Below are 14,901 nucleotides of genomic sequence, written 5' to 3'. Positions count from 1 at the left end.
CATTGGTGGCTGTGTTGTAAGGATATTGGAAATAGAGCTATGTAATAAATGACACTCCAGCTGTTGGCATATTTTAAGAATGAGAACTGTGTCTTGGGATAGTTTCAGTGAAAGAATACATGGATTTTAGAGTTTTGTACCTGAACATTTTAAATGAAAGATGATGTGTTTTGAATGTGTTACATGAAGTGGCTTTCTTGGTAATGATGTTGAAAATGTATATGGTAAGTTTAAGTAAAACTTTTCAGAAAATTTGAGAATAGGTAAAAGTACACAAAATATTTCTCATTCTTCAAGGTTGAAATGACTTTAGCCACTTAACTCTGTAAAACCTGTTAATTTTTTTCATAGTACTTTCCATAGTGTACGGTTGTGGTGTTTCTTAATATTATCTTTTTACTATCTTTTCCATTGGGATGTAAGTTTCATAATGGCAGGGGCTTGTTCTCTTGTGTCTCCAGCACCCCACACACTGCCTGGAACATGGTGTGTACTCAGTAGGTATTGAGTAAATAACTCCTCAGGACATTGGCTCAAAGCTTCTTCCAACCTCCTTTCATTGTTCTTGTATTTTTTTACATTCTCTCCCCATTTTATAAACTTCAGTTTGACAGCAACCAAAGGTAACTTAATCTACTGTCTGTTTCCTGTTTCTGTTTACATCATTTCTTTTATTTTTTGATACCTAGAAGATAGACATTATATTTGGGACTTATGTCAGACTAAGAAACAAAGCCTTAAGAAGTATTCATCCTCAAATAGCATTTCTCATTTTTTATTCAGTGACCACAATGATAGAGGGATTCACAGGGTTTTTTTTCTTTATAGAACAACTCTTACAAGTAAGCAGTCACATGACATGGCACCAAGATAACCAAGAGAAGCTTAAAAACAGGAAACGAGATCATGAATGTGATGCATTTGGAAAAAATTTCAATCTGAGCATGAACTTTGTTCCTTTAAGGAAATCAAACAATGAAGCTGATGTAGATGGATTAATTTTAAAACATCATTTAGATTTACTTATTCCAAAAGCAGATTATGGAAAAACAGAACCAGGTGACCTCAATGTTTTTGATGAGTTGTTTCTCCATACCAGACCTGAGGAAACTGATGCTTGGTTAAAATACTATGAATGTGATAAATATGATAAAGCTAGCTGTAAGAAGTCACAGATTATCATATATCACAGAACTCGTTTAGGGGAGAAGCTCTATGAGTGCAGTGAATGTAGGAAGCGCTTCACTAAGAAATCTAGTCTCATTAAACATCAGAGCAGACATGTAAGAGAGATAGCCTATGGCTGTGGGAAATGTGGCAAAACCTTTCCCCAGAAGTCGCAGTTTATTACACATCACAGAACTCATACAGGAGAGAAGCCTTATGATTGTGGCCAGTGTGGGAAGGCCTTCTCCCAGAAGTCACAGCTCACATCCCATCAGAGGACACACACAGGAGAGAAACCATACGAATGTGGTGAGTGTGGGAAAGCCTTCTCCCGGAAATCCCATCTTATATCACATTGGAGGACTCACACAGGAGAAAAACCCTATGAGTGCAGTGAATGTGGGAGGGCCTTTAGTGAAAAGTCAAATCTCATTAATCATCAGAGAATTCACACAGGAGAGAAACCTTTTGAGTGCAGAGAATGTGGGAAAGCCTTCAGCAGGAAGTCACAGCTTGTTACCCATCACAGGACTCACACAGGAACAAAACCCTATGGATGTAGTGATTGTAGAAAGGCCTTCTTTGAGAAGTCGGAGCTCATTAGACATCAGACCATTCACACTGGAGAGAAGCCCTATGAATGCAGTGAATGTCGGAAAGCCTTCAGAGAGAGGTCAAGTCTCATTAACCATCAAAGAACCCACACAGGAGAGAAACCTCACGGATGCATTCAATGTGGGAAAGCCTTTTCCCAAAAGTCACATCTTATATCGCATCAGATGACACACACGGGAGAGAAACCCTTTGTGTGCAGTAAATGTGGGAAGGCCTTCAGCAGGAAATCCCAGCTCGTTAGACACCAGAGAACTCACACAGGAGAAAAGCCCTACGAATGTGGTGAATGTGGGAAAGCCTTCAGTGAGAAATTAAGCCTCACCAACCATCACAGAATTCATACAGGAGAAAAACCCTATGTGTGCAGTGAATGTGGGAAAGCCTTTTGTCAGAAGTCACATCTCATATCCCATCAGAGGACACATACAGGAGAGAAACCCTATGAATGCCCTGAATGTGGAAAAGCCTTTGGGGAGAAGTCAAGTCTTGCAACTCATCAGAGGACTCATACAGGAGAAAAACCCTACGAGTGCAGAGATTGTGAAAAAGCCTTCTCCCAGAAGTCACAGCTCAATACCCACCAGAGAATCCACACCGGAGAGAAACCCTATGAGTGCAGTCTTTGTGGGAAAGCTTTCTTTGAGAAATCCGAGCTAATTAGACATCAGAGAACTCACACAGGAGAAAAACCTTACGAATGCCCTGAATGTAGGAAAGCCTTCAGGGAGAAGTCAAGTCTCATCAATCATCAGAGAACACACACAGGAGAGAAGCCCTTCGAATGCAGGGAGTGTGGCAAGGCATTCTCTCGGAAATCACACCTCATCCCACATCAGAGGACACACACAGGAGAGAAGCCCTACGGGTGCAGCGAGTGTAGGAAGGCCTTCTCTCAGAAGTCACAGCTTGTCAATCATCAGAGAATTCACACCGGAGAGAAGCCTTATCAATGCACCGAATGTGGGAAGGCCTTTTCCCAGAAGTCACAGCTCATTAACCATCAGAGAACTCACACAGGAAAGAAGTCCTAGGCATGGAGTTAACATGAGTCTCTGAGGGAGATCTTGCCTCATTGTGCCTGAGAAAAGGCAGTTGTGCTAAGTCAGATGACAGTCATATCTCCCTGTCTGTCTGGGGACGTTACGGTAGGAACTCTGAGTGAGGTTCTGTAGGGAACGCTTACAGCAGATGTTTGTACCTGTTTGTATCAGAATTCATAGAGTAGAATGAGCCTATGAAATGCAGTGGATTTCAGAAACCTCTCCAACCTTATACAGTAGAAAATGAACAGCAAAGAGGCACTGTGGACTATGGACATCAGAAAGCCTTCCAGCAGTCAGGGCTCATTAGCTTTTGGAGATATTCCCACTGGAGGTAAACCCTAGTCCAGTGAGGGAAGAAAACCCATGAATGCAGCAAGTGACATGTTTTCATCCAGAAATGACAGTTCATTGTACGTAAGAAAATGCCCTCAGGAATGAAACGCTATGAACATACTAAATATGGGACAATCTTTAGCAAGTAATTCAACTGTATTAGATTTTGGAGAATTCGTATTGTGGGTAAACCTAATTTAATGTCATTGGAAATATGTGTCCCTAGAAATAATGCTACAAAGGGAAGGCATACAGTTTTTATAAACATGGGTACCAAGATATCCTATTTAAATGGTTGATGGATGTTCACTTTGAAGTATGAAGTTTTTAAAATATGTGAATAAATTGAATCATTGAAACATCTAAATAAGAAATTTCTCAGTGGTATTTATGGCTTGTTTTCCTGTGTCACATAATGTGTATTTTGGAATTGTATATGATGATGTAATTGGGAGCATGAAATGTATGTGGCCTTGTAGTGCCCCTGATGTCTGTGAAGACACAACACATGCAGCCGGTTTTTCTATTATAATGATACTATAAAAATGGCAACTGATATAACATGTCTTATTGCTAAATGAGTAGCTTAAGTAATAACACCACATCTCTTTTTTCCTTACGGTTTGTTGGCATATAAAAGGGGTCTGTTGTTACTTTCTCTTCAGTAACAAAAGCCAAGCTTGTGTAAAGTCTTGTGCATCCTCAGAGTCTGAGAAACAGTTTCTATAAAACCTAGTTAACAAGTATTCAAAGCAGGAGCCACACAACAGCACTCTGCCCTGACACACTGAGTGAGCCGAAGGAGGCGGGCGAGAACTGTGACTTGGCACTCAGGCCACACCGAGGCAGCGCCGGGCGCAGCCTGTCCCCCAAGAAGGCCTCCATGCTGCACGCCAGGTGCAGTGCTGTGTAACGCGAGTGCAGCTTAGACTGCAGTGCACTGTGACAGAATGTCGTGCGTGCTGAGTGCTGCTGCTGCATGTTTGATATTTCATAAAATACCTTGTAAAAAATTAGATGGAGAAACCAATTATTTAACAGTCACTCTTCAGAAAGTGTAAAATATAGAGAATTTTGTGGTGAGGAATATATTTTTGATGTATTCAAGGAAGCCTGTTTTGCCTTCCAGCAAATTTCTGTGACTACTGGACGAGTATTAGGAAACGGGAGTTTCATTATTTCATCATTTGAAATATTTGTGTCTCCTTCCTTCACAGTTGCATCATCCACACGAGAGACAAACAAACAGTTACAGGGTGATATTTTACTTTGTGTTTTTTCCCCTTTTTTTCTTGCCATCTATCATGATTCTCTTCCCTAGTCCCAGAGATTGATTAATTAGGTCTTGGACTGAGCTCAGGAGTCTGGTCTAAAAGTTTCCTAATTTTGCTCACTCCAGTTCTAGATTATTCCATTAACCAGTTAAACCTAGTATTTTCTTCACTGGATAATGGAACTTCGGCACTAGCCTATTGATTGAATACCCTAGAGCAGGATCTTTTTCTAAGGGTCGGCTGTTAGTCATGGGGAGGGCTGACACTCCAGCTGAGGTCCAGTTTATCAGAAGGCCTGACGAGGAGACCCAGGCATGTGTAGGACTCACTGGGAGCATTCTGTTCTGAAGTGTCATGAGAGGACTCTGATTCTGAAATTAGAGATTTTTAGTGTCCGTTTTTTAAATTACCTTGGTAAATCCCCCAAAATGTGTCCCCACATTTCCCCTCTTGATTCCTACCACAAACCCCACATCAAGAAGAAAACTAGTTTTAAAGTTAGGCCGGATTTACATACGGTTTCCTGGAGCCCGTGGGGTGCGCTGAGGGAGAGCACTCAAGGAGACAGAGACGAGTCCCCACCTTTGCTTTCCTCTCAGTACCCAGGGCCTTCCACTCTCCCGGAGACAGTTCAACAGGGACAGTTTCTGCTGTGTTCTTTGACTAAGCAGTGGGTTTTTTGGAGGTGCAGTCTGAATTTTGGGGCCTGTCCCAGGAGTGCCTTCCGTTCAGCTTTTCTCTGTGGGCTTTGATATCTTCTGACATAGTTATGTCTGTATGGATCCATGTGTTCCTGGTATTTTGGTTTCGGGAACATCACTTGTCAATGCTGAGATGAAGTGAACCCAGAGAATACCAGATTTATCTCACAATGTCTGCGTTAAATAGCAAAATGTGGATCAATAGGCATTTGGAATCTACACTTGAGACCTCAGCCATCTGGTCATTCATTCCAGCAGTCGGTGCCAGGGTGTCAGTTTCAGGGGGCTTGTTAGTCCTCAAGTACGGCCCCAATCAGCCTTCAGACACTCAGCACCTTGTCCAGCCTGAGAGCTGGCGACCGAGCTCAGCCGTGACCCTGCAGCTGTGTGCACACTTTTTGCACCTTGCCTTCATTCTTTCTTAGTCCATTTTTCACACTTACACATAGTAGTTATTTTAAGATGCAATTCTGATTCCAAACCTGTGTGTTGAAATAATTGTGGACTTAAGAAAGTGTGGTATCATGGTATTGAGGACTTTCATACAAATCCATGCCTCTCCATCATTTCTGAATACTTTAACTTTCCTCCCACACATTTTTTTGGCCTTCTTGAACTACTCACAGTTCTTTGAGATTTCTACAATCTCTCATCTTATGCTTTTTGCAAATCTATGGAAATGCCCTTTTTCCTTGTTAATGCCTACCCAACCTGTATGAACCTGTACATGTGTTTGTGACTGTGATAATATAATCATTTCATGTTTTATCTTTTCCACTAGAAAGCTTCTGGGAAGCTGGGACTGTCTTGTTTGTCTATATAATTTTAACAATTGAAGCTGAAATACATACATGTGGGGGCTATCAGTGGCTGTGTTTTCTACCACTTGGAGAAGCAGAGTCTGCACTGGGAGAGAAGAATGAAGCCTTCACAGAAGCAAAGTCAAAGGACAGTCCTGACTGAGTCCCAGTTTCTGGTTTTTCTTGTCTTGCTGTCCAGATTCATCTCTGCCCTCTCCATGCCTTGATTGTTGGGTTCTTCTGTGAGATATCGCACATATCCTAATAAAGTTCCATGTTTGCTCCGTCTGGTTCAAGTTGTGTTTGTTACTTACAACCTGATACCCCTCACTAACAGAGCAAGTCCGGCTGTGTCGTAAATTGGGTTCTCTGGAAGCAGATACTGAGATGAAGTTTGGGGTGCAGGAGGTTTATTGAGGATCAGCGGCTGTGATGTGATGGGAGAAAAATTAGGAAAGGGTTGCTCAGAGGAAGAAGTCAGACTCCGTTGTGGGTTGTTGAGACCTTAGCCACACCGTGAGGAGCTCTGCAGCAAGGATTGCTCGTGGAGCGTCTCCTGTCAGGCCCAGCCGGTCAGGCCTCCACAGCCGTGAGTTGCTCCGTCAACAGAGGCGGGCGAGCGGCCTTGGGAGGGGAGTGAGCGCAGGTGCAGCAGCTCTTCAGCTGGAAAGGCTGACACTGGAGGTGGTCTGCTGACCCTCTGCCTGCAAAGTGTGTCCTTGAAGAGGGCCTGGGTGACACATGGAGACTACACAGTCCATCCCTTCCACTGTTTAGATCCATTTTCCCAATATTAGGTCTCTCTGAGGACAGACTACAGCCCCTACTGTTGGACTTGTTTTCCCTCACCTAATATCCATTCCAGGTTTTCCTCACACAGTTACCCCCTCTGCTGGCATCCATGGCTCTCTTTTTTCATTTTGTTTTGTTTCTTTCTTTTTTTTTTTAATTTTTACTGGGTTAATGATAGGTTACAATCTTGTGAAATTTCAGTTGTACATTATTGTTTGTCAGTCGTGTTGTAGGTGCACCCCTTCACCCTTTGTGTCCACCCCCCACCCGACCTTTCCCCTGATAGCCACTAATCTGTTCTCTTTGTCTACATTTTTAAATTCCTCATATGAGTGGAGTCATACAGAGATTGTCCCTCTCTATCTGGCTTATTTCACTTAACATAATTCCCTCAAGCTCCATCCATGTTGTTGCAAATGGGACGATTTTGTTTTTTTTTACTGCTGAGTAGTAGTCTATTGTATATATATATATACCACATCTTCTTTATCCAATCATCTGCTGATGGGCATTTAGGTTGCTTCCACGTCTTGGCTGTTGTAAATATGCTGCAGTGAACATTGGGGTGCATAGGACTTTTCATTGTGGCTCTCTTGATGGCATTATGCAGACTCTCATTCCTGAGGACATCAGCCCTGGTCACCATACCCTTCAGACTTGAGTTGATGTAATTCCATTACCATCACAGCTGGTCAAGGACGTCCCAAGGAGCACCTCAGTGGATCACCCGAATCCACTCCTGTGCCTCCCCCACCCTGTTGTGTAACAGCTGCCCTGCTTGCTCCTCCTCATGTGTCAAATGCCCTGCAAGGACAGTGACACCTCCCCTGACCTGCTGGCCCCTAGACACGGGGAGCACAGTTCCCATGTCCTATCTGTAGCTTACAATTAAGTCCCTTGGTGAAAAGTGTGTCCCCTTTGGGGATGAAGACCTCTAACTCCACTGAGCCCACAGTTGTGGATACAGGAAGCACACAATGCCATGGAGGGTCATTGGTAATGGCGGTTGGTGACGCCATTCCTGCTTCCACACAGTGGTCCCTAGACCCGTGTATCCTTCCATCTTGGGGACACAGCACCATGTAAAGGTCTTTCATCTAGTACATATGCTGCATCTGAAAGATGGCACCCTTTTCTGAGGACGTTGCTTCTGAGCTGGGGCTTCAGCTGTGCCGTCACTAGGCCATTCCAATGCTCTCTTGCACCAGCAGCTGCTGTAAGGTGAGGCGTGTGAAATTCCCAGTGCGCCCTTTTGTACTGGGCGTATTCCTGCATCCGCTTTGCTGCAAAGACCCCCTCTGGTCTGATGCAGTATGTGTGGGCTCCCATACCGGTTGATGAGACATTTTTAAGCCTTTGGATAGTGGTGCTTGCTGAGGCCCTGTGGACAGGAGAGAAAACCCATACCTGGAATACGTGTTTGTTGTTTCCTGTGAGAGCAAACACTAGCCTTTTCAAGGCCAAAATAGTCAAATTGACACCAAGTGCCAGTTGGTCTTCTCAAGGAATGATGCCATGTTGGGGCTCAGCCTCCATCTCTTGTTATGGACATTTGGTGGTGGCAGTAGCCAGATCAGCCCTGGAGAGAGATTCTGTGCTGCTGGACGGGATCGACGTTCTGGGCAGTCAGTCACCTCTGCGTCAGATCACTGGTCTTTGGTTAAGGGCCACCATAGTGGGGAAGGCTAGATGGAAGGCTCTGCAACTTACCCCCCAGGTAAGATAGTAAATAAAAGACAATACTCCATTCAGGGGAGGGGAGTGAGGGAGGGAGGCGGAGATTCGTGCTATTCCTACAAGATGCAGTGGTGGTGGTCCTACCACAGCCCTGTTTCATTCAGGAGTAAAGACCTTGTAGAAGCCCAACGACTCCTGGTGAATGATTCTAGACCAGACACAAGCTCAGCCAATAGTAGCTTCACTTGCAGACATAGCATTGTTTCTAAAGCAGATTTATATGCCCTCGGGTACATGGTATGCAGCATTCCTTTTGACAAATGCATTCTTTTTATCCGACTCAGGAAAAAAGATCAGAGAAGGTTTGCATTAACACGGAGCAGACATTATACTCTCACAGTTTTACCCAAGGGCTGTCGTGATACAGTCTGAAGAGATACAGACTATCGGACCTTCCACCGAACATCACAGTGACCCATCACAGCAGTGAAATCACTCTGGTCAAGCAGGATGAGCAAGAGGTGGCTGGCATGTTGGAGACCCTGACACCCTACATGTGTTCCAGGGGATGGGCAACAAGCCCTGTAAAGGTTTAGCAACTTACCACAAGAGGTAGCACATGGTTCCGATTTTTGCATTATATATTTCCTTTATATATTATTTAGGAAGTTTTGGTAGGCTGTTTCTCTAGTTATTTATATATTTATTGACTTCAAATTATACATGTTTTCTTATTAATTTTGGAATATTTTCTGTATCTAGTTATGTTGAATTTTTCATTATAATATTTATTGGTACATTCTGTTTTATTCTTTCATCTTGGCAGAAGTTTGTCTATTAGCTTTTACAGTGAACAGGATGATGATTTTGTTGATCTGTCAGTATCATTGTTTGTTTAGTTGATTAGCTGAAAGCTGGACTTGACAGAAGCCGATACTAAGATGTCAGAAATTCCTTGGTATAATATAGAAATTTAAGGAAATATGATTGTTGATATAGATTTGTCATGAGTAATCCACTCACCAATTCCCTCAATTTTGACCTCCAATGGGGGCCAGAAGACACTTCTTTTACCAGGGCATTGAGAAATTCCTGGGTGAGGGGATCACCAGCATCCTGTAAAAATGTGCTTATGGGGGCTGGCCCTGTGGTACGGTGGTTAAGTTCCGTGCACTCTGCTTCGGAGGCCTGGGTTCACAGGTTCAGATCCCAGATGCAGACCTACACCACTCGTCAGCCATGCTGTGGAGGTGTCCCACGTACAAAGTCAAGGAAGACTGGCACAGATGTTAGCTCAGGGCAAATCTTCCTCACACATGTACAAAAAATACAGGAACTGGATCTTCTTGAGGATAGACCCTGTAATTGGCTCACTACTGTAAAACTTAGGAACCACCCACAGGCCATTTTACCACTCTGTCAGGCTGACTGCTTCTGAGTAAGCAAATAAATGTTAATACCAGTGGTCTTAACCACGATCACGATCCCATTGTTACGCTTTCTTTGCCTTAAAATGGGTCATTGGACCTGAAGCTAGCTGACACGCATGGGATGACTCGCACTGTCCTCCGTGTGCTTTCCCTCCTCTTCTCGGTGTTACTGTGAGACGTGAGAGTCCACGCACTTTATGTCCACCACCAACATACAGAGTTCAACCACATCACCTTCTCCTCAAACTTCCTTGTCCCTGATGTTCCAGTTTTGTTCCCATCAGGAGCCTAACAAGCAGCCAAGTCAGTTACCTATGTCAAGTTAGTGTCTATTCACATTTCCAGCCATCCCAGCTTCCATATGAAGTAAATTTCCAAGGGTACCTAGCTGTGACCACTGGGAAAGTTTCCCTCTGACTGTCCTTTAGGGTCTTCACAAAATGAGGGGCTAACATGTATCAGCGGTCCTTTCCGGATGGCTCTGATGCCTCTGTGAACTGGGCCTGAGTTGTTTCCTGTGCTGCCGGGTGGTTGTAGGGAAGCCCAGGAGGCCTAACTGCCTGCTGAAGGGAAGGCTGCACGCATCTGGACTCCCGTTCACGCCTTCACTCAGGCTCTCTGGGCTTTCCAAGGCCTGATCCCAGAACAGGGAGTCGCAGCAGCAGTCAGTGAGCCTGATGATGTCTCGTGACAGCTCACAGCAGCCACGTGCCACGTGGTGGGCCAGTGTTCCGTGTCTGAGGGGCCTGCAGTGTGCCAGAATCCATTTTTCAAATGTGTCCTCTGCCACAGAAGCCAGGGCCTCACTACAGAATCCCAGAACCCTCTAGCTCTCCCAGCGGTTGAAGTGGACTCCACGCGGCATCCTTACCTGCCTCAGAGGCGTCTCCCTCAGCCGTCTGCTGCACCGTGTGGCCTTGCGTGTGGGATATCCTGCACGCGCCCTGAGCCTGCTGCAGAGCCCAAAACTGGAAGCCTTCCAAGCTACCCAAGAAATTGGTCAGAGAGGAATTTCCATACTGTGTGTTCCATACTGCCTTCCAAATGCAGAGAGGTCCACCAAGCCGTGTACCTCTTTCTGGTGTGGGGTGTGAATTTTAATAACTTGTCCCTTACCTTGGAGGGATGTCCTAGCATTCCTTAGTTCACTAAACTTCTAAAAACGTCACTGTTACGAGGCCCCTAAATTTTGGTGGGGTTCACCTCGCACCTTCTGGCACATGTGTGTGTTATCCTGGTGCTTGCTGCTGCTTGCACAGAAGTTACAGACCCGCCCTCCACAGGGCCCAGGCCCCAGGCCAGCATCTCTGACCAATTTCTGCCTGCTATGGGGTTATGCCTGCTGGTGACAGATTCTTACTTTTCCTTCATCTGAAGGTCATCATCGGGACGTCTCTGTTTCTCCTTCATTTCTGAAGAGTATTTTTGCTAGATAGAGAATTAAGCATTTACAGGTTTTTTTTCAGCACTTGGAAAATGTGTCACCTCATTCTGGCCTCCATGGTTTCAGATGAGAAATCCACTGTCACTTAATTGTTCCCCTATAGGGAATGTATTGTTTCTCTCTTCAAATCGAACAGTCACAATTGAATTTCTAATGAATTTTGTATAGGGAATTTGACAGTATTATTCTAAAATTTATCTAGAAAGGCAAACTCATAAGAATAACCTAGAAAAATTAGAGAAGGAAGAATAAGAGGGGTCATGCCCTACCAGAAAGCTATAGTAATTAAAACAGTGTGATACTGGTACATGGATAGATCAGATTAGTGGGACAAAACAGAGGACACTGAAAGAGACCCCAATCTAAGGGAATTTAGTATTAGAAAAGTATAGGATACATTTTAAAACTTGGTATGTGGATACCCTCTCTAAACAAGAGAAGTTCAAAAGCCAAATGGGAAAAGACTGATAGATTTGACCGAATAAAAATTTCAAAGCACACACCTGCACCACTGCACTGCATACAAAAGGAAAATACATTCCGAGGGAAAAAATGACTTGTGAGAATATGCTGTATCTGCAACAGTTATATTTATAGAGACAGAAAATCCCACCACACAAAGAGCCCCTTCAAATCACTCATAAAGATACAGGGATCCTAATAGGAAAATGAGCAAAGGGTATGAACAGGTATTTCACAGAAGATAAATAAGAACTAGTCAATAAGCAAAGTTACTTATTCTCACACAAAGTAAGTTGAACCAAGTTTTTTAACTCACCATATGACAAAAATTAAATTTTGATACTATCCATTGGTCATTCAGTGAATAAATTCGTTGAACCCTTGCTCTGTGTCAAGCATATGCTAGTTAAGGGCATAATGACAAGCAGAACAGTCAGTCTCTGGACTCAGTGCTTTTAGTCTAGTGAGGGTGACAATTACTAACAAAATACACAGATGCCCATATATAATTACAAACATAATTGCAAATTATGTAAACACTAGAGAGAATTAAGCATAGAAATCAGTGAGAGTGCACAATCAAATGGACCTTACTCAGAGATCGCAATGGGATCAGCGAACACTGCTCTGAGGAAGAGTTGTCTGAGATGAAATATAAAGGATGAAATCAAATGAACGAATGAAATTATGGTGTGAAGGGACCGATAGCCTTTTCAGGTAGAGCAAATTAACATGCTCAAAGGTCCTGAGATGTGTGGCTTTTGGGGAAAGGAGGTTAGCACAGTCAGAGGAGGAGAGTAATGTAAGAGCTTGAACAGACAGATGCAGCGTTGTGGACCATGTTAAGGACTTTGCCTTTACTTCAGGGCAATCAAAGGCCATCAAATTGTGTTAAGCAGAGGAATATGTTTGTAAGTGGTTTTATAAACATCAGGCTGAATTGCGTGTGAATAAAAGATTTGGGGAAATGGATGTGGTGAAGTTATAGCAAGATTCCAAGTGAGAAAAAAATAGTTTGAACAAGATTAGTAGTTGAGATTAAACAGGATACATGTCAATCTCATCATGTCCCAAAATAAACTCGTTTCTTCTCTCCTAAATTTTTTTGTGTTTCCCTGTCTTCATCATCTTAGTGATTTTTTAAAGTGATGTTCCAAAAGATATGGGCAAGTTGTCTGTGGTATAAGTGGAAGTTGAAGTCATGAGAGTGGCTAATATAGTGCTCCAAGAGGTTTTAAAGAATGAACCTCTAGAAACATTTCACCCAAGCAAGAAACCTAGCTCCTCCTTCTCTCCCATCTACCATATCCATGTCATTACTTAGATTCTTCCTTTAAATTGTTTCTTGAATCGGTCTCCCCTAACCCCCATGCACTAGTTCTGATCAGTCTCCAGAAGACAGAGCTACTATTTCACCTTCATTGGCCTTCCTGGCTCAAGTCCTCCTTCTCTTCAATTTACCCTTAACACCGGGCACTAGAACGCAAATATGACTATATCTTACCCCTCCTTACGACTTCAATGTCTGCTCATTGCACAACATGCCAAGTCTTTCACAAGGCCTTGCTTGCTTTTTCAGTTTTATCTCTTTTTGCACTAATACCAGCTCAGCACCAGGTTGACATAAGGGAAACCATATTGTAGAAAAGAAACCATATTGTAAGTGTGAATGACTGCTGATTGACTAACCCAGCTGGATACCACCCTCCCCTCTGGGAGATCCACCTGCTCTGTAGATTTTATGGCCCCTCCCAGCTGTGATGAGTTGGTAACTTTGTTCTGAGTTCCTTAGGAATGTGATGACCCCAGGCAGAGTCTATGCTGACAGCCATCATCAATGACAACTGAAAGATCTGGTGTGGTGACTCTGGCAATTCTTTATAATTAAATTGGGGATCAAGAGTGTCTAAACTGTATGCATCAGTGACTCAACAGCCCCCTCTCCAGAGTCATGGGGGCAAAACAGAAGTGACTCTGATTCATTCCATGGTCCCCCTCCGTGAACCCCATTCAGCAGGAAGTAGCCAGACAAGACGACCCTATTCTCCTTAACAGCAGATGATTATGCTAGGTTACAACTGACAGTGGGGAGTCATTGGTGCCACTCACGTAGACAGTAATCTTTACTATACATATTAAAGATTTTATTATTATCTTTAAATCAGGGTATAGGGCATTGCTCTGATCTTTGATGCATATCCAGTGAAACAAAAGATTATCAGGAACTAAGAACGGATGTTTGCCCCATCCGGAGACCTGCCCCTATCTAAGTGGCCCGTAGTCTTTGTCGTGTAAGACATTCTTGCAGACATCAGCTATCTTCTCGCTTGCTAGCATCTGTAATCAAGCCCTTACTACCACCTGGCCTCTCCACTGCTGCGTCTTGAGGCGGGCATACGACTCCCCTTGGGCGGTGACACCATCTCTTCCTTGCCTTCTTTCCACCAGGCCAGTGAATTTCTTTCTTTTTACCGTCTTCCAGTTTTTACAATGGGCCATTTTTCTTTCCTGCCTCCAAGTCCTGTTCTCGCAAACTGTTCCCTCCACCTGGAGTAATCTTCCCTGATTGAGTGGGCCGACTCTTTCCTAACCGCTTCGTTTCAGTACAAGCTTTGTCGCCCCGCCTCCCGCCCACTCAGACTCCGAGCTCTCCGCCGGCAGGGAGGGGTCCTACTCGCTCCCCAGACCCCCGCCGTGTCCCGGGACAGCGTCCCGCGCACCAAGGCGAAAGGCGCCCTCGGGTCACTCGTCGCGCAGCCGTTCTAGCTGCTCTTTCCGCAGGGCTTCAGGGCGGGTCAGAGCCCGGGAGCGTGAGGAGCCGGGGCTGCCCTCGGGGCTGTGTTCCCTCAGCCCGAGGGTCTGCGACAACTGCATCTCGTTAGGACAATTGTCGGAGGCTGCGGGTGTCCGATGGAAGTGCCACGGCCGCAGTCGGTCCTGGGAATTGTAGTTGTTTGAGGGTGGACCTCTTGGTCTCAGGCTGAGGGGCGTTCTGGGAGTTGTAGTTACCTGAGGTCAATGGCCTTTGTCTCAAGGCGTCATGAGCTCCGGCGCGGGGCATTTTGGGAGTTGTAGTGTGTGTGGGGGGGGGGCGGGGGGGGGGGTGGGGGGGGGGAAGCACTTCCTTCCCGCGCAAGCCGCAGGGGATCCGGCAAGTGCAGCG

At 44.6% G+C, this 14,901-nt stretch overlaps 1 protein-coding gene across 1 annotated transcript in view; it reads left to right on the top strand.

Annotated features, from left to right (window-relative positions):
- The window catches only part of ZNF84 (zinc finger protein 84), a 49,665-nt gene extending 43,610 nt beyond the window's left edge, over positions 1-6,055 (top strand). Inside the window, exon 11 of the mRNA XM_046641010.1 lies at positions 829-6,055. Within this exon, the coding sequence (XP_046496966.1) occupies positions 829-2,813 (1,985 nt within the window). The 3' untranslated portion in view covers positions 2,814-6,055. The remainder of the gene's footprint in view (positions 1-828) is intronic.
- The last annotated feature ends 8,846 nt before the right edge of the window (positions 6,056-14,901 follow it).

The sequence above is a fragment of the Equus quagga genome, chromosome 15, assembly GCF_021613505.1.
Source record: "Equus quagga isolate Etosha38 chromosome 15, UCLA_HA_Equagga_1.0, whole genome shotgun sequence".
Taxonomy (NCBI): domain Eukaryota; kingdom Metazoa; phylum Chordata; class Mammalia; order Perissodactyla; family Equidae; genus Equus; species Equus quagga.
This window is presented reverse-complemented; position numbering and strand designations above follow the sequence as displayed.